Source organism: Parastagonospora nodorum (assembly GCF_000146915.1).
Source record: "Parastagonospora nodorum SN15 chromosome Unknown scaffold_3, whole genome shotgun sequence".
Lineage (NCBI taxonomy): Eukaryota > Fungi > Ascomycota > Dothideomycetes > Pleosporales > Phaeosphaeriaceae > Parastagonospora > Parastagonospora nodorum.
The window spans coordinates 1,463,896-1,488,179 of record NW_001884551.1 but is presented as its reverse complement, the minus strand read 5'-3'; the positions used below and the strand labels follow the sequence as shown (position 1 = coordinate 1,488,179).

General features: G+C 51.4%; 11 protein-coding genes and 1 non-coding gene across 12 annotated transcripts in view; 5 read left to right on the top strand and 7 right to left on the bottom strand.

Moving 5' to 3' along the window:
- Window positions 1-1,426: 1,426 nt before the first annotated feature.
- On the bottom strand, window positions 1,427-2,923 carry SNOG_02502 (hypothetical protein; the record flags this gene model as incomplete). The annotated part of the gene is made up of 3 exons (XM_001793055.1): window positions 1,427-1,774; window positions 1,827-2,591; window positions 2,663-2,923. 3 exons carry the CDS (start codon window positions 2,921-2,923, stop codon window positions 1,427-1,429), a joined length of 1,374 nt encoding a protein of 457 aa, XP_001793107.1.
- An 818-nt stretch (window positions 2,924-3,741) lies between these two features.
- Window positions 3,742-6,901, bottom strand: SNOG_02501 (hypothetical protein; the record flags this gene model as incomplete). The annotated part of the gene is made up of 2 exons (XM_001793054.1): window positions 3,742-5,897; window positions 5,956-6,901. 2 exons carry the CDS (start codon window positions 6,899-6,901, stop codon window positions 3,742-3,744), a joined length of 3,102 nt encoding a protein of 1,033 aa, XP_001793106.1.
- A 1,231-nt stretch (window positions 6,902-8,132) lies between these two features.
- Window positions 8,133-9,414, bottom strand: SNOG_02500 (hypothetical protein). The gene is made up of 2 exons (XM_001793053.1): window positions 8,731-9,414; window positions 8,133-8,678 (listed from the first exon to the last, which is right to left on the bottom strand). The coding sequence occupies exons 1-2, from the start codon at window positions 8,847-8,849 to the stop codon at window positions 8,378-8,380; spliced, it is 420 nt and encodes a 139-aa protein (XP_001793105.1). The 5' UTR covers window positions 8,850-9,414; the 3' UTR covers window positions 8,133-8,377.
- A 111-nt stretch (window positions 9,415-9,525) lies between these two features.
- On the top strand, window positions 9,526-10,429 carry SNOG_02499 (hypothetical protein; the record flags this gene model as incomplete). Its single annotated transcript, XM_001793052.1, has 3 exons — window positions 9,526-9,765; window positions 9,822-10,135; window positions 10,186-10,429. 3 exons carry the CDS (start codon window positions 9,526-9,528, stop codon window positions 10,427-10,429), a joined length of 798 nt encoding a protein of 265 aa, XP_001793104.1.
- Window positions 10,430-11,498: 1,069 nt separating this feature from the next.
- On the top strand, window positions 11,499-15,286 carry SNOG_02498 (hypothetical protein; the record flags this gene model as incomplete). The annotated part of the gene is made up of 7 exons (XM_001793051.1): window positions 11,499-11,832; window positions 11,856-12,730; window positions 12,787-12,828; window positions 12,970-13,727; window positions 13,797-14,460; window positions 14,511-14,829; window positions 14,918-15,286. The coding sequence occupies 7 exons, from the start codon at window positions 11,499-11,501 to the stop codon at window positions 15,070-15,072; spliced, it is 3,147 nt and encodes a 1,048-aa protein (XP_001793103.1). The 3' UTR covers window positions 15,073-15,286.
- A 120-nt stretch (window positions 15,287-15,406) lies between these two features.
- SNOG_02496 (hypothetical protein) lies at window positions 15,407-16,499 on the bottom strand (the record flags this gene model as incomplete). Its single annotated transcript, XM_001793050.1, has 4 exons — window positions 15,407-15,461; window positions 15,518-15,562; window positions 15,650-16,283; window positions 16,352-16,499. 4 exons carry the CDS (start codon window positions 16,497-16,499, stop codon window positions 15,407-15,409), a joined length of 882 nt encoding a protein of 293 aa, XP_001793102.1.
- Window positions 16,500-16,876: 377 nt separating this feature from the next.
- SNOG_02495 (hypothetical protein) lies at window positions 16,877-17,938 on the top strand (the record flags this gene model as incomplete). The annotated part of the gene is made up of 2 exons (XM_001793049.1): window positions 16,877-16,900; window positions 17,003-17,938. 2 exons carry the CDS (start codon window positions 16,877-16,879, stop codon window positions 17,936-17,938), a joined length of 960 nt encoding a protein of 319 aa, XP_001793101.1.
- A 471-nt stretch (window positions 17,939-18,409) lies between these two features.
- SNOG_02494 (hypothetical protein) lies at window positions 18,410-20,154 on the top strand (the record flags this gene model as incomplete). The annotated part of the gene is made up of 4 exons (XM_001793048.1): window positions 18,410-18,744; window positions 18,812-19,152; window positions 19,199-19,437; window positions 19,486-20,154. The coding sequence occupies 4 exons, from the start codon at window positions 18,410-18,412 to the stop codon at window positions 20,152-20,154; spliced, it is 1,584 nt and encodes a 527-aa protein (XP_001793100.1).
- Window positions 20,155-20,459: 305 nt separating this feature from the next.
- SNOG_16642 lies at window positions 20,460-20,553 on the top strand. The gene is made up of 2 exons: window positions 20,460-20,496; window positions 20,519-20,553. It is a non-coding gene; the product is annotated as a tRNA-Glu (tRNA).
- A 566-nt stretch (window positions 20,554-21,119) lies between these two features.
- SNOG_02493 (hypothetical protein) lies at window positions 21,120-21,629 on the bottom strand (the record flags this gene model as incomplete). The annotated part of the gene is made up of 1 exon (XM_001793047.1): window positions 21,120-21,629. The coding sequence occupies one exon, from the start codon at window positions 21,627-21,629 to the stop codon at window positions 21,120-21,122; it is 510 nt and encodes a 169-aa protein (XP_001793099.1).
- Window positions 21,630-21,853: 224 nt separating this feature from the next.
- On the bottom strand, window positions 21,854-23,091 carry SNOG_02492 (hypothetical protein; the record flags this gene model as incomplete). Its single annotated transcript, XM_001793046.1, has 3 exons — window positions 21,854-22,260; window positions 22,313-23,025; window positions 23,078-23,091. The coding sequence occupies 3 exons, from the start codon at window positions 23,089-23,091 to the stop codon at window positions 21,854-21,856; spliced, it is 1,134 nt and encodes a 377-aa protein (XP_001793098.1).
- Window positions 23,092-24,210: 1,119 nt separating this feature from the next.
- The window catches only part of SNOG_02491 (hypothetical protein), a gene marked incomplete at both ends in the record, with an annotated part of 683 nt that continues 609 nt past the window's right edge, over window positions 24,211-24,284 (bottom strand). The window contains one exon of the mRNA XM_001793045.1: window positions 24,211-24,238. Coding sequence (XP_001793097.1) covers window positions 24,211-24,238 — 28 coding nt within the window. The remainder of the gene's footprint in view (window positions 24,239-24,284) is intronic.

Below are 24,284 nucleotides of genomic sequence, written 5' to 3'. Positions count from 1 at the left end.
GCGCTGACAAGCCGTGAGTCAATTAAGCAGATCATTTTGCAACCAATTTCAATAACCAAAAATATTTAAATCATGGTCTCTTGATCCCAAGCATCGAGCTTAGCGCGAGTCGGAACCTTATCTTTTAGACCCTTTTCCTCCCGAATTGCCACATGTTCGCATGTGGAACTATCGGGGATGATCTTTCTGGTGTACACCAATGCAACCGTGTCGTGACTCGTAAGCAATAAAAACATGCATGACAAATCTCGCCAAAAGGCTTGTCGTGCCACGTCAGTCTGAAAGAAAATGAAATTCCAGATATCGGTCTTATTACCACATGCCAGCGACAATGTGCTGTAAATATGCAGTTGAGTTTAGTCTCGGCTTCATGGTGCAACGGTTCTCAAACCAACGCATGTCCACACAAGGAATTTTCATACCAGATATACTCCAACTACATGTTCGAAATGCTTCCATCTGTTTATCAGCTTCACGTTTGGTTCGATGTTTGGTTTGTTCGTACGCAAAGAAGTCATGCATACACTATTACTCCTACTGTAAAGACTATAATGATTACTCTTTCATCACATGTCATTCGCGATACCTCCCCCATTCTGCTACATTACATGCTCGCTCCACCACCCACCAATGTCTACTGAAGAAGGCGAGCGTATCCAAGCAAACTGCAAGCTCATCTGGGAAGATTTCGACTACGACATCGAATTCAAAACTGACGACTACGTACACTATAAATGCATAGTGAGGAAGAACTTCGGACTGTAATCCGGACCACCGTTGACTATGACGAGTCTTTGTCCGTTGAGTCATGCAGCCCGTGCGGAGTTGGATCGCATGCTAGAGCATATGGCAGCGCAGACCAAAAGCGAATAGCCCATGTGGAGATAAGTATGGTTGGATGGAAGTTTTTTTTGGGGGAGTTTTTTTTGTGAGAGGAATGGGGATCGTATATATGTGCTGGGTCAGTTCATGGCTGATGCTGAGAAAAGAGGAGGAGTGGCATGAGGTCACCAGACCCTGGCAAAATTCGTGTCCGCTCTGCACATGCGCGAAGTGATCTAATAGTCTTTAGGAGCGCGCTTGATAAATTTATAAAGAAGCCTGCATATATTTAGTGCTGTAGGATATCTCATCTAGTTTTGCAGAAGATTTTGAATATATCTAGGCTAACTCTCCACCCTTCGCATTCGGTGAAGGTGGGCACCAACTCTGCTGGGGCCTGGTGAGGTTAAGAAGTTAGGTTTGTCAAGGTTATAATCCTCATTGGTGTGGCAGTATGTTGTCGAGTATAAAATGAAGATGCTTAGGCTTAAATTGCAAGACGTAAGTGTGAAAACTACGGTACTATACACGACTCGCTCAAAATATGCTGTTATCCGCACAAGTAAATGGTCCATTCAGCGTACTCTCGGGATCATTGAAAATGTCAATGAGCGCTTTGAGCGACGTGTACAGCCCTGCCACCATCAAGAAAACAGTCATGGAGAGAATCGCATAGTTGAGGCATGCGAGCGCCAACTTCCGCCTTGTGCTGTGCTTCTGCTCCCAGTTTCAAATGCAAAAATAGCACCGATGTCAATCCGAAAGTGAACCAGCTGATGAAGATGGCCGCAGTGATGTTCAGGATGGAGCTGAAGATGGGGATTGCGTTGGACACGATGAAGGAGACTAGCCAGAATAGCGTACCGATCGCGATCCATAGTGACCAGGTGAAGGCGTTGTGGACGTTGATTTCGCGCGGCTTGTAATGGCGCATGATTGCGACGTACATGTACTGGGAACAAGTTAGTGGTGGTTGGTCGCTCCTTCACATGTGAGATTCTTACCTTGATCGCTGTAATGCCGATGATTAACCCAGTACCCAGCACGGATGGGATCAGAACACCATATGCAATCTTTGCAGGAATTGCTGCAGCGGATCCAAGCGCAGGAGACGTGACCGCGTCGCCGGCAAGACCGTAGATGACGCATGCCACGATGATGTAGATAACCACCTCGAAACTCTTCTGCATGAACAAAGCCGGCGGGAAATCCTTCGAAGCATCGCGCATTTCAGCCATGACGCTAATGAATGACTGGTTGCCAGCGAATGCGAATGCGATGTTGAGGAGAGCATTGACAGTCTCCACAAACGTCGGCTTGCCCACAAGCGTGATTGAAACTTCGAAACCTGGAGGTGCTCGAGGACCTGCAACACCAAGTGCGATCATGACGATCAGGACGGCGGCGACAATCGAAACAGTGCAGACCCAAGACAGAGCCGCGGCGAATGTAAGTTTGCGTGGCAAACACAACATCCAGCAGACAATGTGAGGGAATGCCATGAACGCAACCGTGCATAACGCATGATTCGACAGCGTGTTCAGTGCCACCGACATCGTGATGTTTGCCGAAGCGCAGATAAGGACCAGATTGAGAATGAAGGCTGCGCCAAAGAAAGCTCCAAAACGCTTGTCGAGGACCTGCGCACAGTCGACGAGGTTTGTGACCATCGGATAGCGCCTGAAGAACTGGACAAGGATGTAGCCACTGTATGTGGTGAGGATGCCGAAACCGAGAATTGCGATGATGCCAGGGATTAGCCCTATAGTCTTGAGAGCAGCTGGTAGAGATAGGATACCTTGACGCACAGTCAGTCACACCCTAAAGACGATTGACACACCAGCCACTTACCAATGCCGACTTCGATTGTGATCAGAATCACACATGCCCGCCAGCGGCCAAGTGTCTTGTAATTCTCGCTCCCCGTATCGCTATTGTCATCTGCCCCAGGCAGCGCATCTCTCGTTCCAGTCTGAATATTCGTGCTATGCCCATACGCCTCTTCAGTATCTTCCGATTTTGTTGACGGGTCGTACGGCGGAGGAGCATCCATCGCCAAATCCGCGCCTTTATCCTTCTTCAAAAAGTCTGTGATACCCATGCTTGCTAGCTGGGAGAGGATGTATGTAGGTGGTAGGTTCAGCAGTAAATCAACGAGGTGACCTCATATTCTTAAACAACCATGACCTCCTGTATCGGCCTTCAGGGCCTCGCGCAACAGTCACTAGTGTCCGAGATTATCCTGGGGACATTCGCCGCCCTGTGGGTCAATGCATGCCATTTTCTGCATTCTCCCCAGCTTTCGCGTCGTCCCAAGGGTCCTCGGAAGGAAGAGTACTCCATGTGCCCAGCGCGGAGTGCAGCTGTGTGGGGAAATCCAGTGCTTCAATGGCTATTCACGGCTCTCCTGAGGAGAAAGCACAGCTATTCCATAGCTCGGGGTTGCCAAGTTGGTGTTGTTTGATGAGGTTGTGGGTCGTGGTGAATAATAGCGTGCTTCTTCAGGGTAACTGTGCCTATGCAAGATCCACATTTGACGTAAGTTTTCTCGAAAACTTCACGGCCTAGGATGTCATTGCTTGGCGACGTCGCCGAACCTCCCGCAGTTGCCGCATTTCGGGTGCCGATCTTATGACGGACGCGTGGCGAGTTTCGTGGCGACGGCGGCTCAAAACGTGAGGTCTGGTTGCGGATGACTTTTCAGCCCTATAGGGAAACTAGTCTCGCGGAGGATTGGCCTCCTCGGGAACGTCCGCGCTGTCATGCACTCGGGTGTTGGCTGTGACGATCATCATAGTGAGTAGCAAGCATAGAATTGCAGCGCGAAGACCAAATGACTTCCATTGAATGTCTATGAGAAACGGCATCAAAAACCTACTGCACGCCGGACAAACATACATGCACCTACCAAAACCGGACTCAACCAGCGAAAGACTGCGTAGAACCAGCGCCCTCACTCGCAGGCACCGTGCCTGCAGTAGAAGGAGCTTCTTCCTTCTTCTTCTCGAGTTTGTCCGCAATGCTGCCACCAAGGGACTTCTCCGCGCTGGGACTTGATGCGCTAGGCTCTTCTGCAACAGGCTTCTGCGAACTCGATGGTTGCTCGAGCGAAACGCCACCAGCGGCTTCATCACTACCATCCATGCCGGGGAATGCTCCAGGAGCCCCAACAGACCCTGGAGCAGTCTCAGTCACGAGAGCTTCGTCTGGTCCAAGTAGGCTTGATGCCGCCTCCTTGCCCTGTGAGATCGTCTTCGATAGCTCTGAAGGAAGATCTGATGCCGCGGCACTTGTTGCCGAGGTTATTTTCGACAGTTCAAGAGGTTCTCCGACCTGGCTGCTTTGCGTTAACGTCTTCGAAAGCCCTGCTTCAGACGAGTCTGCAACGGGGTCTTCAGACCTGCTGGGGGTCTGAAGCTTCGATTGGAGCTTGGCTGCGAGGCCAGCAGCCGGTACATCCAAAACGTCGTATGAATCAATACTCCACATCGCAGTAATCGGGCCAATGCTGAGCTTCTGGTGAGATACTGCAACCTCAGAAGTCACGGTGGCTGCAGGCGTTGGGGATGCTGCCGGCTTCCTCCTCTGAGGACCCTTGGCCCTGCCCTTACGAGCATCCTGGAGAGGTGCTGCTGGCTCTGGCTCTGCCTCAGGTTCTGGCTCTTTGACTTTGGGTGCTTGGGGACCAAGACCAAGCTTACTGTTCAGGTCCTTCAAGAAACCAGCCTGGAGGGCAGCAATCTTGGAGCTACCTGGTCGCGCCGGGACTGGTGGCTTGGCCTTTGGCTGTGATGCATCGCCCTCGATGGCCTGTGGTTCTGATGCTGCCTCCTCGCCCCTAGCAGTAGTAGTGGACTTAGCGGGACGTACTGGAATTTGTGGTTTCGGGCGATCGGGGATGATGGGTGCCTTCTTGTCAATAGGAGACTCCTCCTTCTGTGGTCGCGCCGGAATCTGCGGACGAGCTGGCACGCTGGGCTTTTCGACCGCGGGTGAATCTTCAGCATATTCATTCGTTTCTTCTTGTTGTGGTGTGTTGACGGTTGTTTCCCATTGGCCATGTTCAGGCGCATCTTCCCAAATGTCTTGACTGGGGAAACGTTGCTGCATACCAGGACGCTGGGGGACTTCTTCGCCGCGAACCTTGCCGAGAAGCTTGTTCTCTGCGGCGAACCGTCTGGTATGCTCAGGCAAGAAGGATTGCTGGTCTTCTTTCGTGATATTGTCCTTGCGCGCCTCCTCGGTCTCGGGCTTCTCGAATACTTTAGATGCGCTGACTTCACCGACATCACCGACAGCGCTCTGGGGTTCGTCGGGAACTTCTGGAGTCTCCACGGTTGTTTGCAGCTGCAGACTGCCAGGGGTGTCTTCCCAGACGTCCTGGCTCGGGAAGTGGTGGCGTGCGACACTGGGACGCTTGAGCTTATCGACTTGGCTCTTGGGCTTGTTGGTACCGTCTTCCTCATCTTCGGGGAACAACGGCTCGTACTCCTTGTGCGACTCAAGTGGTGTACCGCCCCTGTCGTACTGTGCTGGGCTTGGAACCACGCGCTGGGGCTTGTTTTCGTTTCTGCTAGAATTTCTGCTATGAGGCCGAGCCTTTGTAATGTAGGCTGGGGTGCCATCTTCGTTGACAGTGTATTCGTCACCACGACGCTCCATCTCGGGACTGATAGCAGGCTGTCTCCATTCGGAATCAGGATGCTTCTTCAGCTCGTCGGAAGCAAGAATAGGCATGCCATAGCCTCTTTCAGTGACCCATCCACCTTCCTCTGCAGTGTTCCCGCCCTGAGGGCCAAGGTCTTCGGTAGGTGGGTCGTAACCTCCACCGTGGATTTTGCTGCCGCGGTGAGCAGGAGGATCAATATGATAGACTTCGCCATTGTCGTCGAGCTGCTGCTCCTGTACCGGCTCTGCTTCTTGGCGCAGAGGGGAGTCGACGTGGACGCCGGCCTTGATCGATGCGGGTCGGCCTGAAGACTGCGGACGCGGTGTTGTATAGCGTGAGGCGTACTGCTCGGTAGCTATGTAGCCAATCTGTTCGTCAGGCGTGCTGACAGCCTCTCGTGAGGTACCTGTGTGTCATCATTAGCATCCTGTACATCGATGGAACGAGCCCGGCTCAGTGCTTACCTAGTCCAATACCCTGTGTACCAGCGCCATGTACGAGCTGGTCCAGGTTGTCTGCACGCCAATGGTAGTCTTTCCGGTTCTCTTGAATGTGTGGCCCGTATTCGCCAGCCTTTTCGCGCTTCAGATCTTCCGGATGTCTTTCATACCACTTCTTCTCGAAATCATCCTGGGAGATTTTGCCGTGTCCATGCATACCGTAGCTGCCTGGAGGTCCATGAAAGATCTCGCGGCCGCTCTTGGTGCGTCCGTGGTGACGACCACCCGCCTTGTTGTGGAAACCAATACCTCCAGGGCCCTGCTGTTGAACGGGTGCAGGGCTTGGGGCTTGCACGTCTCCCGCGTTGCGGAACATGGGCACCTGGACGCCGATTTCGGGAATGCCGTGCTCATCTTTGTCATTGTATATCGAGCTGGGACGAGATCCCATAGAAGAACCCGAGCGGGCACTCTTGGCAGTCTTGTCTTCTGGCACAAGCTGCCTGCCAAAGCCGGCAGCCTCAGCTTGTGATGAGTCTGTGCGTGTCACAGTTTGGATCCGGCTTTTGGCGGTGGACGCCGGCACAGAAGCCTTGGGGGCATGCAGCGGCAGATCCCCAGCAATGTTGCTGGTTTGTTGTGGGGAGGCATATGGCTGACCCGCGCTCTCGTTGGTGAGGGTCTTGGACAAGTCTTCGAAGCTGGCATACTCGTTGCCTTCTTCTCCAAGCCCAGGAAGAGAGGTGCTGGGTGGACGAGAAGGAACTTCGCGTGGCTTAGGTGGTGGGCCGTTTCCGTAAGGGCTATTTAGAGGAGAGGGAGCGAAGGTGTCTCTGTTCGGGTTGGGAGAGGCTGAGCGGTCCCCGCGATTTGGTCGAGGAGGAACCCTGGGCGCCTCCAATTGCGAAGAAGGCGCAGAGCTGTTCTGTCCTCGCGCCGGGCGTGGAGGTATTGAGGGTGGGGCACTCATTTTGTGGGTTGAGTTCTGTGAGGGTGTGGTGTGGGGTTACGAATAGAGGAGACTGTGAATTGGTTTGGATGTTAGCGACCGAGCCGAGTCATAGAGGTTAAAGCGCCGAACGGAAGATAAGCAATGTGGTTCCAATGATCGCGATAGCCCGTTGCCGTGGAAAAACGCGCAGCACCTGCAGAAGCTACCGGACAGCTTCCATGTAGCTCAATTCGCAGCCAGCCAATCAGCCGGACTGTAATTCGGCTGAACAGAACAAAGCTTTTGGGCTGTGGACTTACATCAAGCACGCAATGGGGGTTCGACGTGAAAACGAAAATTTGACAATAGTTCTGACTAGCAGTTGCTATGGTCAAGATAAAAAGGCGCAAAAACCGATCTGCCTCTGAAGCTGGGGCGGTGCAGTTAAGTATCTTGCATCATACCTGGTTTGGCGCATGGGCCCTAGCGCTTTGCATGCGGCAGCCGGAGCATCATCAGCGTCGAAACCTGAAAGCTCTCACCAGTCGCGGCATTTCATACAACGCCTTTTGTACAGAATTGCCTCTACAGGACAAAGATATGACGCGCCAATACAGAGGGCTGTATTACCTTCCAGCCATTGCAGGGCTGTACGGCCACTGTATGCCATGCCCAGACACCCTGTGTTGAGCATTCCGCTTTGCTCGCCATGACATGGACTCGTGTCGCCATCGATCAGGTCTTTTGTGTACACGTACTCTACGTCTTTGTGTACGTGTATGACTTTATGATTTCTGTTTCACGTTTGCGATGCACGATACGCCAGCATGCAGAATCTTCAATACCTACATACAAGAGCGGTAAACGCCACGGCTAAGCCTTTAGTACCTTAGCGTTCCCCGCGCTTGATCACCTGGATGCAGGTCATGGTTCCTGGCCGGACGGGCCTGTCGAGGGGGATTTGAGACACATCATAATCTCCGCAGCCCAGTCTCTTCAAGGACGATACTGGAGCATTTGGCATTTGACACATGTCAAGTACGTCAAATCGAAGTCGATTAATCCTATATTCCTAGGGCGAACATAGTTCGGTCTGGCGGTCGACACCAAACAGCTCCAGAACGCCATAGTAAGGTGGGTCCTCGACAGCTTCCACATCGACATTACGTCGGTACCTCCACTCTCAGATGACATCAACAGGTGTGCTAATCGTCTCAAGATGCATCATATGCTATCGCAGCGGAGCAGTGCTTTTTTCTTTTCTCATGGCTAAATAAATATGATCCATTTTCGGCTCCTGCATCAAATGTGTTGTAGAAATGACACCAATACGCCTAGCTGTCGACTGGCGATAAAAAACCAAATCGCAAATCCTGGGATATCACCAATGCGCTGCATGGGCAATCGCACTCCATCTTCAATTGTGATGTGCTACAGCACAGACGCATGTATCGTAATCATTCGCTCTTCTCTCTCATAACGATGACTCGGTATCGCTCGCTTTCTTTCATCCGCTTATATGATCATCTGCGCCACACCCTGTCCACCCAAAGTCTTACTGCCCTGGAACTGCTGACCCTTGAAGCCAGCTAGGGCGTAAAAGATGGCTGCAACCATGAGAAATATAGCTGCGACGATCAAGCTGGTTGCCTGGGGCCAGATGCTGATCCACTGCACCACACTCATGACGCCGTAAATGGCGGCTCGCATGTAGTTCGAGCTGAATTTGCGAATGAAGGCATCGAACTTCGGTGACGTTGGACAGATACGGAGGAGGAGCGGGATTTCGATGAAAATGATGACAAACGACGAGACTCTATTGCAAGTATCAGTAACTTGAAAAGGTGAAGTTGAACAGGGAAACGCACAAACACACGATACTGAATGCAATGACAAAGGTAGGGTGGAAGATGTTCGCAACTCCGAGCGCGAAGCAGAGGAAGATGCACAGCACTCCGGTCCTAGCAATCGAGTCAGTTGGTGCCATCTACACTTGCCGGGTGCAGTTCGTAGAGGTGATGTGACGTATAACATGATGGCCGTTGACTGCACGTCGCTACTCTGCAAGTCGACGACTCTTGCGCAAGGGGGGACATTTGTTGCAACTGTTGTGCTAATGCAGATGGATGAAGACAGCGCGAAAACCTACTGACCATTGACCGTAGATACCTGCAAGCATACCACGTCAGCAATAGCTCAATAGCTTCCACCAGAGGTCATCTTACTGAAATTCCGCGACTTGAATTCTTCGGCGAGCGTCATCTCTGCGATATGAGGGGTACAGGTTTTGAAGACGGCTATCTACGTGCGGAGTATGCCAGTGGGTGGTGGATTCGAGGTAGGTCTCGGTAGCTGTCAAAGGCGCAAGCTGCTAAATGGAGCTACGAGTCGATGGGCGAGGCGTCTGTTTTGTGAATATACCGTGGAGCGGCGTTGGCGTACGTGGGCGTTGCGTAAGTCAAGGGTGGCTATGCTGGGCGCAGGTGAAGTATCTCAATGGTTGCCTAGTCGCGAGAAGAGTGGTGCTGTGCAAGGTGATCGGAACAGCGGCTTTTCCAGAAGTTCCACGTAATCGCGGCTTGACTCCAGAGGTTCCACTAGCGTGCCCTTGCCGAAACACCAACTGCGACTTCCGTTTTGGCTCGAGCGCGACTTCCTCACAAATGTTCAGCAAACCACAACGGCAGGCACCATGGACGCCCATTGTTGCCGCGTCTACGGCCCTGGGCCTGGCGCTCTACTACCTACATTCGCGCACAGCACCAACAACACCCGCCCCAGGACCGACGCAAGTCAGCGAAGAACAGCCGTGCCAAGCCTCAGTCGCAGAGCACCAATCAGACGCAATGAACCCAGAGGAGAGAGCGTATCATGAGCGCTTCATGCGGGAGGCCATCGCCATGGTGAATTACTTCCAGTAAGCAAATTTCGAGAACATGGCTGACTATTACCGCAATAGGCCGAGCTTGCTCTGAAGAGTGATGAAACACCAGTCGGCTGTGTCTTTGTCAAGGACGGCGAAATCATCGGTCGTGGTATGAATGAGACGAATCGCACCTTGAATGGCACCCGTCACGCCGAGTTCGTTGCGATTGCCGGCATCTTGTCCAAGAGCCCCGTCAAGATTCTCAACGAGACCGATCTCTATGTCACCGTTGAGCCTTGTGTCATGTGCGCCTCCATGCTTCGACAGTACGGTATCCGCGCCGTCTACTTTGGCTGCTGGAACGAGCGCTTTGGAGGGACAGGGGGTGTCTTGAACATCCACTCCGAGTAAGTATCGCGCAACGAGTCGAGTCGAGAGTCATGCTGACCTGTCCTAGCCCTAGCATCGACAAGCCATACCCGGTCACCGGTGGCATCTTCAGGGAGGAAGCGATTATGCTGCTGAGGAAGTTCTACGTTCAGGAGAATGAGAAGGCCCCAGAGCCTAAGCAGAAGAAAACCAGGGAACTGAAGACGGAGATCCTGCCAATGGACATTCATGCGCCCAAGTCAACCCCTTCGCCAGCTCTGCCCACTCTTCCTATTCGACAGCCTGGTGTGGCGACCCCAGTCCTGACCTGATCGACCGCACGTTACCTTCACATGATACCCGCCCATATGGATTACGCTTTCCTGTTTCACGTTCTAGCTTCTTTATTGCATGCATTCATGTATTATGTGTACATTCATGGAACATATGAGCTTTCCCTTCTCTCCAGCTCCTGCGTTTGTCGTACGTTATGTGTAGTTTGTGCGCCTCGTTTCGGGCAACGTGCAGTGCATGTAATCTACCCATCCATCGTCGTAAGCGTGTCCATGTTCAACTCCTCTTGACAGTCGCCAAGAGCATTGAGAGGACGTGACGGACGCTCAATGAGAACGATATCGTTATCGAGCGGTTCAAGAACCGTGTTTACGATCTCTCGCCCTTGTTGGAAACTGCGATTCTCGGTGTGTCAGCAAATCTACCACGAAGGAACCTCACTTCTGTTCACCAAGCATAAATTCGCCCTCATCATGTCCATGGACGAAAAGGCTGATAGCCAAGTGTCCAAATTCTCGCACGGCTTGAACCTCGCTCAAATTGAGCGGCTTCGCTTTGAACTCCCGCTTAAATTTCCCGTGGCTCGTGGATACTATCGTACCTGGCGCTTTCACACTAAACCATCGGACTTCCTACATCCCATGAGAAACCTCCAATCTGTCCAGCTCATCATCACTTCTTTTTAAAGAAGACACCGTGGTCCATGACCACTCAACCTTTGAGCGATTGTGGCATGTAACTTGCTTCGATAAACACTCTCCTGCTGCAGAAACTCATTACCTTGGTCATGTTCTTGAGATCAATCTTCATGGTTTGCTTCTCCGACATCGATGGTTAATGTTAGGATCGCGTAAGTCTGGTCAGCCTCTGTGAATAGGGCGAATGATTCCATCGAATATAATACACTCCTCCCATCTGTTTCCATGTGCGGTTTCCAATGTGCTGTGATGCCTGTATAAATTTTAGTTACAAATGCAAACGGAGGTGATGCCTGTACTTGGCGTGAAGATGTTGTGCACGTGAACAGGTGTCGCTGACGTAACACAAGTCGCGACTTTGTAATTCACGGTTCCCAGAGAGCGTCTTCCCCGCATAATTAGCACCAACATGCCGCCCAAAGGTTCCAGAAAATCCGCCGTCGCGGCACCAAGCAAAACACTCGTCCTTGATAACGGCGCATACGCTATCAAAGCTGGTTATGTGCCGAGCGCGTCAGAGGCGCCCACGTACGACGATTGCAGAGTGATACCGAACTGCATTGCGCGCAGCACACGCGACAAATGCACTTATGTCGGGTCAGACCTGGACGGATGTAAGGATTTCGGCGAGTTGGCCTTCAGACGGCCAGTGGAGAAAGGCTTCATTGTCAACTGGGAAGCGGAGAAGGCTATTTGGGAGCATGAGTTCATGGAGGCCGCAGTAGTGGAGGGGTTCAGGGTAGGTACGCGCAACATTTCGCTCCAGTTTGGACTGTCCCTGACCACTGGCAGTGTGACCCAAAGGAAACGAATCTGCTATTGACAGAAAAGCCAAACTGCCCAAAAGAGCTGCAGAAGAATTGCGATGAGATTGTGTTCGAGCAATTCGAGTTTGCATCCTACTACAGATGCGTTGGCCCTCGTCTAAACGCCTACCACCCAGCGAGCCCCGAGTCGCTCTCCAGTTTACCACAAGAGTGCTTGCTCATCATCGATACATCCTACTCCGACACAACTATACTCCCTCTATATAGCGGCAGGCTCATACAATCAGCTGTGCGGCGTCTCACGGTTGGTGGGAAGCTGCTCACGAACTATCTGAGGGAGCTGGCGTCGCTACGGCATTACAACCTGATGGAGGAGACGTATCTTCTGAACGAGATCAAAGAGGCTGTTTCGTATGTCGCACCCTCTGCGCAGCACTTCTCAAGAGATCTGGAACGGGCCTGGAAAGGGCGGCTCGGCAACAAGCGCGAGCTGGATTCGAGCGTTGTGGTCGACTACGTGCTACCTGACTATGAGACTGCTATACATGGTCACGCAAGGCCTCATGATCCCGCCAAATCACGCATGCGCAGAGGTCTGCAACCGTTGCAAGGGCCAAGAGAGGATCTGCTGACCATGGGTAATGAGCGCTTTGCAGTACCAGAGTTACTCTTCAATCCGTCCGATATTGGTATACAGGAAAGTGGAATACCGGGGGCAGTGATGGAATCTTTGAGTGGATTACCAGAGGCGCTCAAGGTGGGAATGCTGTCCAATGTGGTTGTTGTTGGTGGCAATTCGCTGATCAAAGGATTTATTGAGCGCTTGGAGGATGAGCTAAGAGCGATCGTGCCGGCACAGTATTTACTGAACATAGTACGCGCAGAGGATCCCATCAAGCACACATGGCTGGGTGCAGCGAGATTTGCTAGTCAGCCAGAGTTGCTGAGGGAGGTATTGGTGACAAAGGCCGAGTACGAGGAAAGAGGCTCAACTTGGCTCTTGAAAAAATTCTCTGGGGAACGATAACCACATGACAACAGCGTGCTGCTGACCCCAGCATGTAATATAACTTTTTTATCATGGAGCGATTCGCGATACTCTCCATCTTCAAGTTCGGCGCTTTCGTGTTGCTCATTGGTCAGTGTGCGGCGGGCGCCTTGGCGCGATTTCCATCTGCACTTCTCGAGAATTTCCGAGCACTGTCCCATCTCTACATCTCGATCTCGATGCGCCGAATACCGCGCCCTTCGCGGGCAATTGATCCATCGACAGTCCTTCACTCGGCAGTACGACCACGGATCTCGCCCCCATCTTGCCACTGCATCCGCACTTCGACCGCCGCATTCTCCTCCACCCCCTCCAACGGCTTTCTCCTACCCGCGAAGCAAGACAAGAAGAAGCATCAACAGTTCGTGCGAAGATGGCAAAAGCGACTTCTCGGTGACTCTGAGCCAATTGGCGCTCATGTCGACCCCTACGATCCCACTTCGCCTGTCCGGATAGCACCTGAGGAACAGGGCGAGTACGAGGAAGTGCTCGACGAAGAGGGCGGCAAGAATGAGGTGCTTCAGCAAGGGCGGCTCAAAGGCTTAGAGGCAGACACATACATTCCAGTAGAGGAGAGTGGCCGCTCACGACCAGGCGCCGACTTGCTGCATGTTGGTGGAGAGGAGTGGCTCCAACAAAAGGTGGAAGCCGACATGGCCCGGGAGTATGAGAAGCTCACAATGCGAACTTATACGCCAATGACGCTGGGAATGGCCAATGAGATTGAGTCGCTGACAGGCACGCCCTACACATTGCGGGATGATAATCTCATGATGGCACAGGCGACTCATGATGTGACAGCACGCCCATACACAAGTTACAAGTACGTCTGATTATGATACAGAGATTCGAGAATTACGACATTAATGCCAGGCAGTTTTGGGTTGCACAGGAAGCTCACTCGCCCAGAGGACCTCCGCGCTCGTTTTGCGCAAGCTGTAGCCGAAGTATACGCATTGAAGGAGGCTGATCTCGACTTGAATCTCGCAAAGCTGCCAAACCGAGGCATCTACGATGTACCTCGATGGGTGAAGGATATCAAGCTTCAGAAAGTTAAAAGCGGTGGGCTTACGTTGAGATATCCCGGGAACAAGAGTGCCAAGGACTTCCTCGAGGCCATGCAGTCAGCCCCTGAATGGGAGTCCGCAGCTGTGGAGGGAGATGAATTGTTAGTTGAAGGCGCTGAGGATCTTGTCGAGCCAGTCTTGCCAGCGGATGCCTTACCTACCATGGATCCCGCTACACCGGCCTTCAAGCGGGAGGCCGTCGTCAAGATTGACCCTGAGAAGAAGCCTTTCGACTTCATGTCGAATCGCCCAGTACCACGTACAAAGCCTGCCGAGCCTACGAAAGTGGAAGAGGTGCTCGAGGTAGAAATACCTACAGCTGAGCCTGTCGACTCCACCCCATCACGTCGCGTATTACAGCCGGTCGCCGATCATCTCACAGGCTCACCAATACCCAAGCCCCCGAACAAGTCGACACCTTCGAAAATCCAATTAGAAGAAGTGCAATGGCGACATGCACCTATTGACAACAACGCTATTAAATTTGCTGTAAGTCATCGCTGATCAAGTTCATGTATAATTTACTAACATGTTACCAGCTGTTCAAGCGCGTCTTCCAACTCATGGGCATTCGCATTTCTGATCCACATCTCACCTCTTCGACAACCATTGGCCAGCTCTACGATCATGTCTATGAAGCAGCTAAGCCGCAACCCACCAGCCTCTACAGCGCCATTCACATCGAAGGTGCCAATGCACGGCGACGCGCGAAACGCTCAGATAATCCGAACCCATCGAGGTCGCAACGAAGAGCTGACCTTGGTGATCTTATCACCGCTGGCAACGTGCAACTCCGCAAGAACAGGCCGACGAAGATGGAAATCCGAACGAAGACGGGTCAGGCGAAGAGCATTACCCGTGCATTAAGAGAGCGTGGTCTCCCTTACCAACAGTGAACTCGACACGCGAAGGGATAGTCCACTGAAGGATAAGATAGGGCTCATAGAAGGCACCCGGGACATTCCTGATTTCGGAAAGCCGTTGTCTAGTAAGAGCGTGAACTATCTGATCGAGCACAGAAAGAAAGACGCAAAGAAGCAGGAAGCAGCAGAGGTGGAGAAAATGGGACAGCGATGGGGTGTCCGAATTCCCAAAACTTGAATCAAGTCAAGAATGGGGCTGAGTTGATAAAGTTGGAATTGTACAACATACGCTTCTGAGAAGGGGAATGTACAGTATTGCAAAGGGCTATGTTAGTTCGGCGATCACGGCACAGAAACCATCATGATTGACGTTCTGTTTAGTTTGATATGTTCATGTACACATCCTGCCTTTCGACTTCTCTACATTATGCAAGTTGGCAGTGCTAATCTTTATCATTGTCTGCATGTCTCAATTGTTTCTCACAGCTCCGTGCTGCAGCTAACTCGCTAGTCGTGGCTATGGTGAATCAAAAGACCATCGTCATATTCATGACAATTCCAAGACAACATCATTACTCCTTCGTCCGTGTTCCTGCTATGTCTGCCTGTGCGTCTCTAATCAAGAAACTGCCGCATGTCAGCTGATGTTGTTGTTAATACTGAAGTGTTGACGCGGTACTTACTTGTACCATAGAACCGTCGGCACCACTGTGCCCAGGTGCCAGAGACTATGCGCGTCAATCATGCCCTTCCACGGGCGCGAAGTCCATCAACTCCATGCTCATCGCCGCCAATAATCCAAGCAACACACAGACCCGGCCACACCGCCCAAGTCCGTCCAATCTTGCGGGTATTGCACATAACTAAACGCGCTCCAGAGTATGTTCGCAATAACCCCAACGACAACATTAGCCGCCATATTATACGTGTAGTCCCACGACCAGAACGACAAGTATCCCACATGCAGTGCATACAGCACCAAACAAAGCGCCGTCCAAATCCTCAACAAGCTCCTCCTCCTCGGCTCGTCCCTGTCCAGTCTGAACACGCGAATCGGCGCGTAGTACAGCCCGTATAGCACATTCGCGCCCGCCCCAAAATAGTCCAACTTCTCCGTGACCCCAAAGTCACGCGTATGGAATATCATGCTGAGCATCCAACTCGCCAGCCCCACATAGCCGAACCACATGTAGTATTTGCGCAGCGTGTATGAGGCTGGGATGTGGGTGCGCAGCTGCGACATGCCCCAATCATGTGCGAGGTAGTTGAAGAGCGAGAAGATGACGCTAAAGGGCTCTTGCATGCCCATGAAGCGGTAGAAGGGCCATTTTCCGTGGAATTGGTACACGTGGGGTGGGGTGAAGGTCAGGGTTTGGGAGGTGACGACGTGCTGGCATGTGTAGTCGCATTCGGAGGGGCAGGTCCAGAGGAGTAAGCGGCGGTGGAAAGCTTGATAGTCAAGTGTTAGTGAACACTTCTACATCTGGTTGTGCTGTGCGTTGGAAGTGAATGCATACGGATAGGCGTGGGTTCATCGCCGCAATTGGCGGCTTGACATATTTGGAGGCAATCTTTGAATTCGTGGGATCGGTCGCCGGCGGAAGCTTGCGCCGTACCGCTCAGAATGCTGAGCACAGCTACTATGGGAGCTAATCGTGGCTTCATTGTCACCGCAGGATGGGTGGGGTTGCCATGTGGTGTTTGTGTCCACAACTCAGTCGCGTGTCTCGAGGGTCAGACAGGGTACATGCGCTTGGCAAGCGCCACCCGTTGTTCCGGAACCTCACTAAAGTTCTGTCTTTAATATTTGACTTCAAGATGCGTCATTACTCGAGCTGTAATCGTTGGTTTTAATCAAAGTGTACGGATGCAATGATGCGAAATGAAATTGGCTGGTGATGATCTTCTACCTGCCTATCCCGGTACTGGACACGGCACGTGCGGGGTTGGTATTACTTGGGCCGATAACAACATGAAGTAATTTTAAGAGTTCTACCGTATGTGTGAGATTCCTCTTTTCTTTCATCAGTCCCATAACCAGAATGAATCTCATCCGTGGAGCGTGGGTGCTTCTAGCACTCCTTGCATCGGCAACATCAACTACAGCCCATGCTTCAACGCAACCAAGATTGACATGGAGTATTACACCAACAAACACAATCCGCCAGTTCCGCGGCCTCGCGCCCGTCTCAGACAAAGTCGTATGGGTCTCAGGCACCGCCGGCACCGTCCTACGTACCACCAACGGCGGTTCCACATGGGCCAACGTCTCTCCATCCTTACTTCCGGATAACGCAACAACATTCGAGTTCCGCGACATCCAAGCCTACTCTGCCGAAACGGCAGTCATCATGTCCATCGGCGAAGGAAACGCTTCGAGGATTTACCGTACAACCAATGGCGGAAAGAGCTGGAAGCCAGCTTTCATCAACCAGGAACCCACCGCATTTTACGACTGCATGGCATTTGAAAACGAGAAACATGGCCTTGCTATGAGCGACCCCGTTAACGGCAAGTTTCGACTTATCGAGACATGGGATGGAGGCGCAAGTTGGAAAATCGTAGATCCATCTGGTATGCCTGCCGCACTTACCGGGGAAGCCGGATTTGCAGCATCAGGAACGTGTCTGGAAGCGGCTGCTGGTCGCTGGTACCTCGCATCCGGTGGCGTCAACCCAGGTCGAATTTATCGCAGTAACAACGGCCATGACTGGAAAGTGACCAACAGCTCGATCACTGGCGGCGCAGCAGCTGGTGTATTCTCTGTGCGCTTTCGAGATGCGAAGCATGGACTTGCTGTGGGAGGAGATTATCAGAACCCAACAGGGAACACTGGTATCTCGTCTTGGTCTGACGATGGCGGCGCAACATGGCAGGCGAGCGAGCGCTTTCCAGCCGGGTATCGTTCCGGTGCTTCCTGGATTCCTGGGAGGGGATTTACGGCGATTGCGGTTGGCACATCTGGTTCGGATATCACGTTTGATGGTGGGAAGAACTGGAGGAACTTCGACAACGGGACGTTTGATGCGGTAGAGTGCATAGGAATGAATGTGTGCTGGGCCTCTGGTTTGCAGGGACGAGTTGCAAGATTGTCCTCGTCGTAATCATTTCAACGAATAAGAATATTGCCATACTTACCGCTACCCCCGCCCCATCATGTCACGCATTTGAGTCATTGATGAATCATGTCAGCTAAGTACAGCTTTGTACGGTGGACATTCTGCATGCTGATGGGTTTCGTGCATGAGGTGTTGCAACCTACGCGAAGTGCGACGGCTGTCAGTCCAAAGTCAATATCTTGTGGAAAGTTTGATACGGTAGAATCTGTCAGAGACCAACGAGGACTGACTGCTTACATTAAGCGAATCGTTACACTGTGTCTTTCTCCGCTGTCAGAACCTTGCCGTACCGGTTTCTGTGATCATTACTAACCCTTAAGACGCCGGATCAGGAATCCTCATTGCCCCGAATTGTACTAGTGGTTTCCATTTGAAGTGCTATCAGCTGTCGACATGGCTGGCTATAAAGACACAGCCTTTCGCGGTGATTGAACCTCAGATCTTACTTCATGCAACATGGCTAGTATTTTGACTGTCGCCTCGTTACTGATTCTTGCTTCGGGCGTTGCATACACTTTCAGTCGATATCTATGGCGTAAAGATGTTCGCCCTCTCCCCCCAGGACCAAAGGGTATTCCCTTCCTCGGCAATGTGAATGATATGCCCAAGCCTGGGGTGCTTGAATGTCATCACTGGCTGAAGCATAAAGATCTCTACGGTCCAATCAGTTCGGTAACAGCTATGGGTCAAACTTTCATCATCATAAACGACCCGGACATTGCCTTTGAACTCTTACGAGATCGTGCGGCTATTCATTCTTCCCGACCTTGTCCGGTATTCAGCGGAGATATGTAAGTATGCAGCTCACCAGTAGAGCTTACCACATGAACACCTAGAAGAGCCTGACGCTTCGTCTAGGGTAGGCTTCGCAGGCGCAACCGCCATGATTCCTTACAACGACACATGGAAGATACATCGCAAAATCATCACTCAAGTCGCAAGTAGTAATAAATCGATAGCGGCATTTGACCGCGCACAGGAAATTGAGTCTGCCCATTTTTTGCTCAACGTACTTGACAGTCCAGAGAAACTCTTCAAGCATCTCCAAAACGAGGCGGGTAGTGTGGTCCTCAGAATCACGTATGGGTATATCGCCGCTCATGGGGCAGATCCGCTCGTCGAAGTAGCTGCTCAGACTATGCTCGACTTTTCTGTTTCCACTGTTCCGGGGATGTGGATGGTCGACTATTTGCCATTGCGTACGTATCGCGCCTGGTATGACAGACATGAGCTGATGAAAAGTAGTGAGATATGTTCCGGGCTGGCTTCCAGGCACTGGGTTCAAGAAGACAGCAAGACAGATGGCAATGCGACTGAAGCAATGCACCGACCAGCCCTACGAATGGGTCAAGCAACAGATGCGAGAGAAGAGGCATACCACATCATTTGTATCTGAATTCATCGAAAATACTAGTACAGAAACAGAGATGGAATTTATCCACAAATGGGCTGCAATGTCCCTTTTCCTAGCCGGAGTTGACACGGTGAGCGCCTCATCACTGGCTGTTAACGACTACTAATGCTAGATGCAGACTTCTTCGTCACTGATGATATTCTTCTTAGCAATGATGGTATATCCAGAAGTCCAAAAGAAAGCCTCGGAAGAGATCGATCACGTGATAGGCAAAAGTCGCCTGCCTGTAGCTGCGGACCGCGACAAACTTCCTTACATCATGGCCATGGTGAAAGAGACTCATCGCTGGCACTTGGTGCTACCACTTGGTTTCCCGCATTCCAACATAGAGCAAGATATTTACCGGGGTTACCGCATACCAAAGGGTTCCATTCTTCTGCCTAACAACTGGCACTTCACGCATGATCCAGAAGTTTATCCGGATCCCATGGCCTTCAAGCCAGAGCGCCATCTCGACACTCCGACTCATAAAGCCGAGCCAGACCCAAGGAAGTTTATCTATGGGTATGGGCGACGCATCTGCCCGGGTCGCTATGTAGCAGACAATGCCTTGTTCATCACCATCGCGCAGTCCCTCGCGGTCTTCGATATCACCAAGCCTACCGAAAATGGAAAGATAGTTGAACCAAATGTGGAGTTCAAACCTGGCACTTTCAGTCACCCACTGCCGTATCGATGTTCGATCAAACCCAAATCGAAAGAACACGAGGACTTGATACGTGCAGCTGAGCTAGAGCATCCATGGGAGGAAAGTGATGCGACAGGCCTAGAAAGTGTGAAGTGGTGAAATTGTATGAAAGTAATATGAATAAATGTTTGGTTCTTTCTTTGCAAACTTACACAGCAACGGAAAAGGATACACCTAACTTACTCGTGCTGTGGTACTAATTCGACGTTCTGCATATCAAGGTGTGAACATGTGGGGCCTGCAGAAAAACTTCAACATTGCTAATCCTGCTCCACCCCCACTACCCACGTCAACAACGAGCATGTATCGAGTCACGCCCTACAGCTCTGAACTGCCTTCCACAGCTCTTTCAGTCAGCCGTGTCCATTTTATACCATCTAAATAACAGCCCATTCATCAAATCATCCGATATGGTCTAGTGGCTAGGATTTGCCGCTCTCATCAGAGTAGTTCGCTCACAGCGCCGGCAAGGCCCGGGTTCGATTCCCGGTGTCGGAAACATTATTTTTGCCGTTGCAGATGTATCTAGGAGGGTTGTTGTTACGTTGCGCAGATGCGGTTGACTATTTTATGTCGCGCAGGGGCGACGATCACATGACCTACTGCACTAGCGACACACTACCGACGCCATCAAACTTTTATACTTGTAAGCTTGCCGTAATTCATGTATTTAAAGTGCTAGTCTAATTGTGTTTAATCAATTAAAGAATCTGCTAACACACGGAGAAGACGGTGGCAGCGAATGGCACAGTCTACACAAATCCCCGTGATCATTGATGTCAGTGGGGACGAGATGCTCTAGAGCATATCTTGATTGCGACTCCTAATCACATTATAGTATCTCATGATGTGCGTTTTTTTGAGAATGTAGAGCTGGCTGGGCGTCAACGGAATCCCAAAACTTGAAATCTGCATCAAAACTACTTTTCGCAGCGAAACAAAAGCACAAAAGCAGATGACTCCGTGAGTTTGTGGCATTCACATCGTCCTCACCGAATTGCAATAGAAGAGCCATACTTATCTCTTCCTTCCATAACTCTACCCCCGCCTCTCCCTCATTACCCCTACACCGGCGCCATGAACATCGTAGCCCCATACCTCTCCCCCTCCTTCGTCTCATACGGATACTCCTTCCCCTTAATCCACCCCAACCTCTCATACATCCTTGTTGCAGCCACATCTTTATCCAGCACAATCAACACCAACCTCTTCCCATTTGCCTTGCCCCACACCACCGACTCATGCACAAGCTTTGCGCCGATGCCTTTGCCCTGGAGTTTCGGGTCCACAAACAGCGATACGAATGCTGCGTAGGAACTTAGTGGGGTCAGGGATTCGGTGATGGCGGGAGGGTGTTTGGAGGCATCTTGGATTTCGGCGTGGCCGGCGAGAGTGCCATTGTGTAGGGCGACGAGGGAATGCAAGGCATTTGGTGATGTGAAGCGGGACGAGAAGGATGGTGGGCCGTCAACGGGATACTTAGTTAGGTTGAAGACTTCGGTGAGGATATCGATCAAAGCGGGGACGTCTGAGATTTCGCGGGGCCGGATGGTGATTGAGTCGGATGTTGACATTTTGATTGTAGGATTGACATAGGTGAAGGAGCTCACACCATGAAATTGGTTAGTGTTAGACACCATTGCAATGACTCATCCTGGACATGCAGGTACACTGCTGACAAAGCAGTGTGACGCCCAGCCGATATCTTGTGTTTGGGGTTATTCTATGCATGTTGCAACTCCGATATATGCTGTCACTCGAACGCTTTTGTATGTATCCTCCCTCAATCAAGCCTTCTTCAAGACTTTCCATCCAGCCCAAGTAATCCTAGCCGCAAATAGCAAACCCCGCACTCAAAAATAGCATAGCGCCACCGAAAGCCCCATAATGCAGGAAAGCCACCCTTGTCAAGTACGGCGCCTCCAATTGGTGTACCGACTAAGACCCCGAATGCAATGACCGTGAAGCCTTGACCCAGCCTTGTGCCAATTTTTTCTCGGGCATTCAGGCTCAGCATGACGACAATGGTGGGTGGTAGACTGACGAATGACCCGGAGAAGAAGCCATAGAACGCCATGAGTACGATGATGCCCGCTGAAGAGTTGACGGCGATGAAACACACGCAAAGAGTTGCGGATATGAGACAGCACGGAACGACAACGTTGAATGGGCCGACTTTGTCGGCGAAGATGTTGGGAATGATACCTAGAAAGGACATGTTAGTATTCCACTGTGTTGTAGCACAATCTCTACTTACGCCCAAAAGCGGATGTGCTGTTCATGACAGCAAGGAGATAGAATGCCAGATTCTCATTCGTGAGGTGCTCTCGCAGTGCATACAATTGAGCATAGAAGAACGGCACATATAATCCCATGAAGCCGCAAAAGAAGCCTGCAACCTGGAAAGAATATGCCGGTATCCGGAATGCTCCGAAGTCGAGCAGTGAGCGCTTCTTTGCGGGTAGAATGCGAATTCGCATGCAGAGGTTCGGAATGACCATCGTAGCCAAGATTATGAAGCCCAGCACTCTTGTAGTCCAGCCGAATCCAAGCGTAGGAAGTAGCCTGTGGAACACGATTGGATAGAGGACACCGCCGAGTGATGATCCAGATGCTGCGATGCCGATGGCTAAGCCAATCCTTGTTGAGAAGTAGTTCGATAGGATTGCGACACTTGGAACAAAGAGCGCGCCTGTTCCGATACCGATGCAGAATGCCTGGGCAAGAAGTACCTGCCAGTACTCATGGCAGAGCGAAAGCATCATCTGCCCAAGCACCAACATGATAGATCCGAAAATGAGGAGAGACCGAAAATAGCCTGCATCATATAGCGGTCCAGTCAAGGCACCAACCATGAGAAGGAGAAAGGCCTGAATGGATCCAATCCAAGATATTGCGGAGGGTGAGGTGTCTCTTAGAAGGTCGGTCTCGTAATATGCTTGATAGGAGCCGAATGTGTTGATGATGCCCCTGTGACGAATCGTTAGTCTGATCTCTATGCGTATGGTCTAGAGACACATACCATGAATTGAACATTAAAAAGAAGCTGCCCAAGACTTGCAGCCAAGCCCAAAGACCTTCATTAGGTATACTGGATGCATCTCGCACACTTAGATGTCTTGACTGCACCGGCTCCAGTACTGCGCCGTCTTTCTCCGTCACGTGGTGATCGTCGTGCACCTGGTCCGCTGCCGTATTCGGACCGCTCACCCCAGAAGTCGCTGACGAGATGGAAGGCTGCTGGCTGGTTTTCTCATCGTACACGGTTGAATGGCTCGCACTCGCGCGAACGGGAACCGTTCCTCGCTCCATTGTCGAGAGTGCTGAAGCGCGAACGTTATGAAGTTGCGCAATGTGAGCCCGAGGCAGTGGTATGTCCTAGCCGGTCGCTCCTGGAGGATTGCAATACGACCTAAGAGAACGACAGATAAAACGGGAAAGGAGAATAGATCTCGTTGGGGAGCGGTCCGGCAGATCAAATAGCAACAGAAAGCTTCTCCGCCGTATAAGGCAATCGCTAGCGGGGGGAAGCAAGCACGCCCTTGAGGGTTGCTCGGCCAAAGTAAAGGGCGAGCTCTAGTTTGGTTTTCGAGCTGCGAAAGCCTAACCGGATCTCCCGTGCACCAATCAACGGTGCGGCTGCAAGCACGTCACGAAACAAACGCTTTAAACGGGTTATGTCCGTGCTATATCCGGTTGTACAGGTGCGATATCTGGAAGATACAATTCACTTTCGTTTCCAGTCCTACAGATAACTGGTTAATCATGACATGGATGCCTTTTTTAATCTCAAAGTTACTTGTGGGATCTTTCAAAGTATCCCCTCCCTCGGGACACAGCTCGCATTCTGCGACAGCCAAGGACCGTAAGAAACCTATACTCCACCAATATCCTGCATCTCGTGCACCATCGTATGACTCCAGACAATCAAAGGATGTTTTGTATTGCTCACAAAAGGGCGGAGACTTCGAGAGGAATAGCTGTCAGCATCACTTCCCCGAGAGCATAAGCGTCCTAAGAGAAAATTACCTGAGAGGAAGAGCGCACCGTAAAGATGACCAATGCGCAAGGAGTGTTCTGTCACAAAACACCGTCCCTTCGATGATTTTCCGTCCAATTAAGGAGAGTGAGCTTGGTATCATGCATGTGCTAAACCTAGATGTAAATATGTATTATCTCGAAGCTGAAGGGCCAGTATCCTATTGACTTTTTAAAAAGAAAACAGTGGG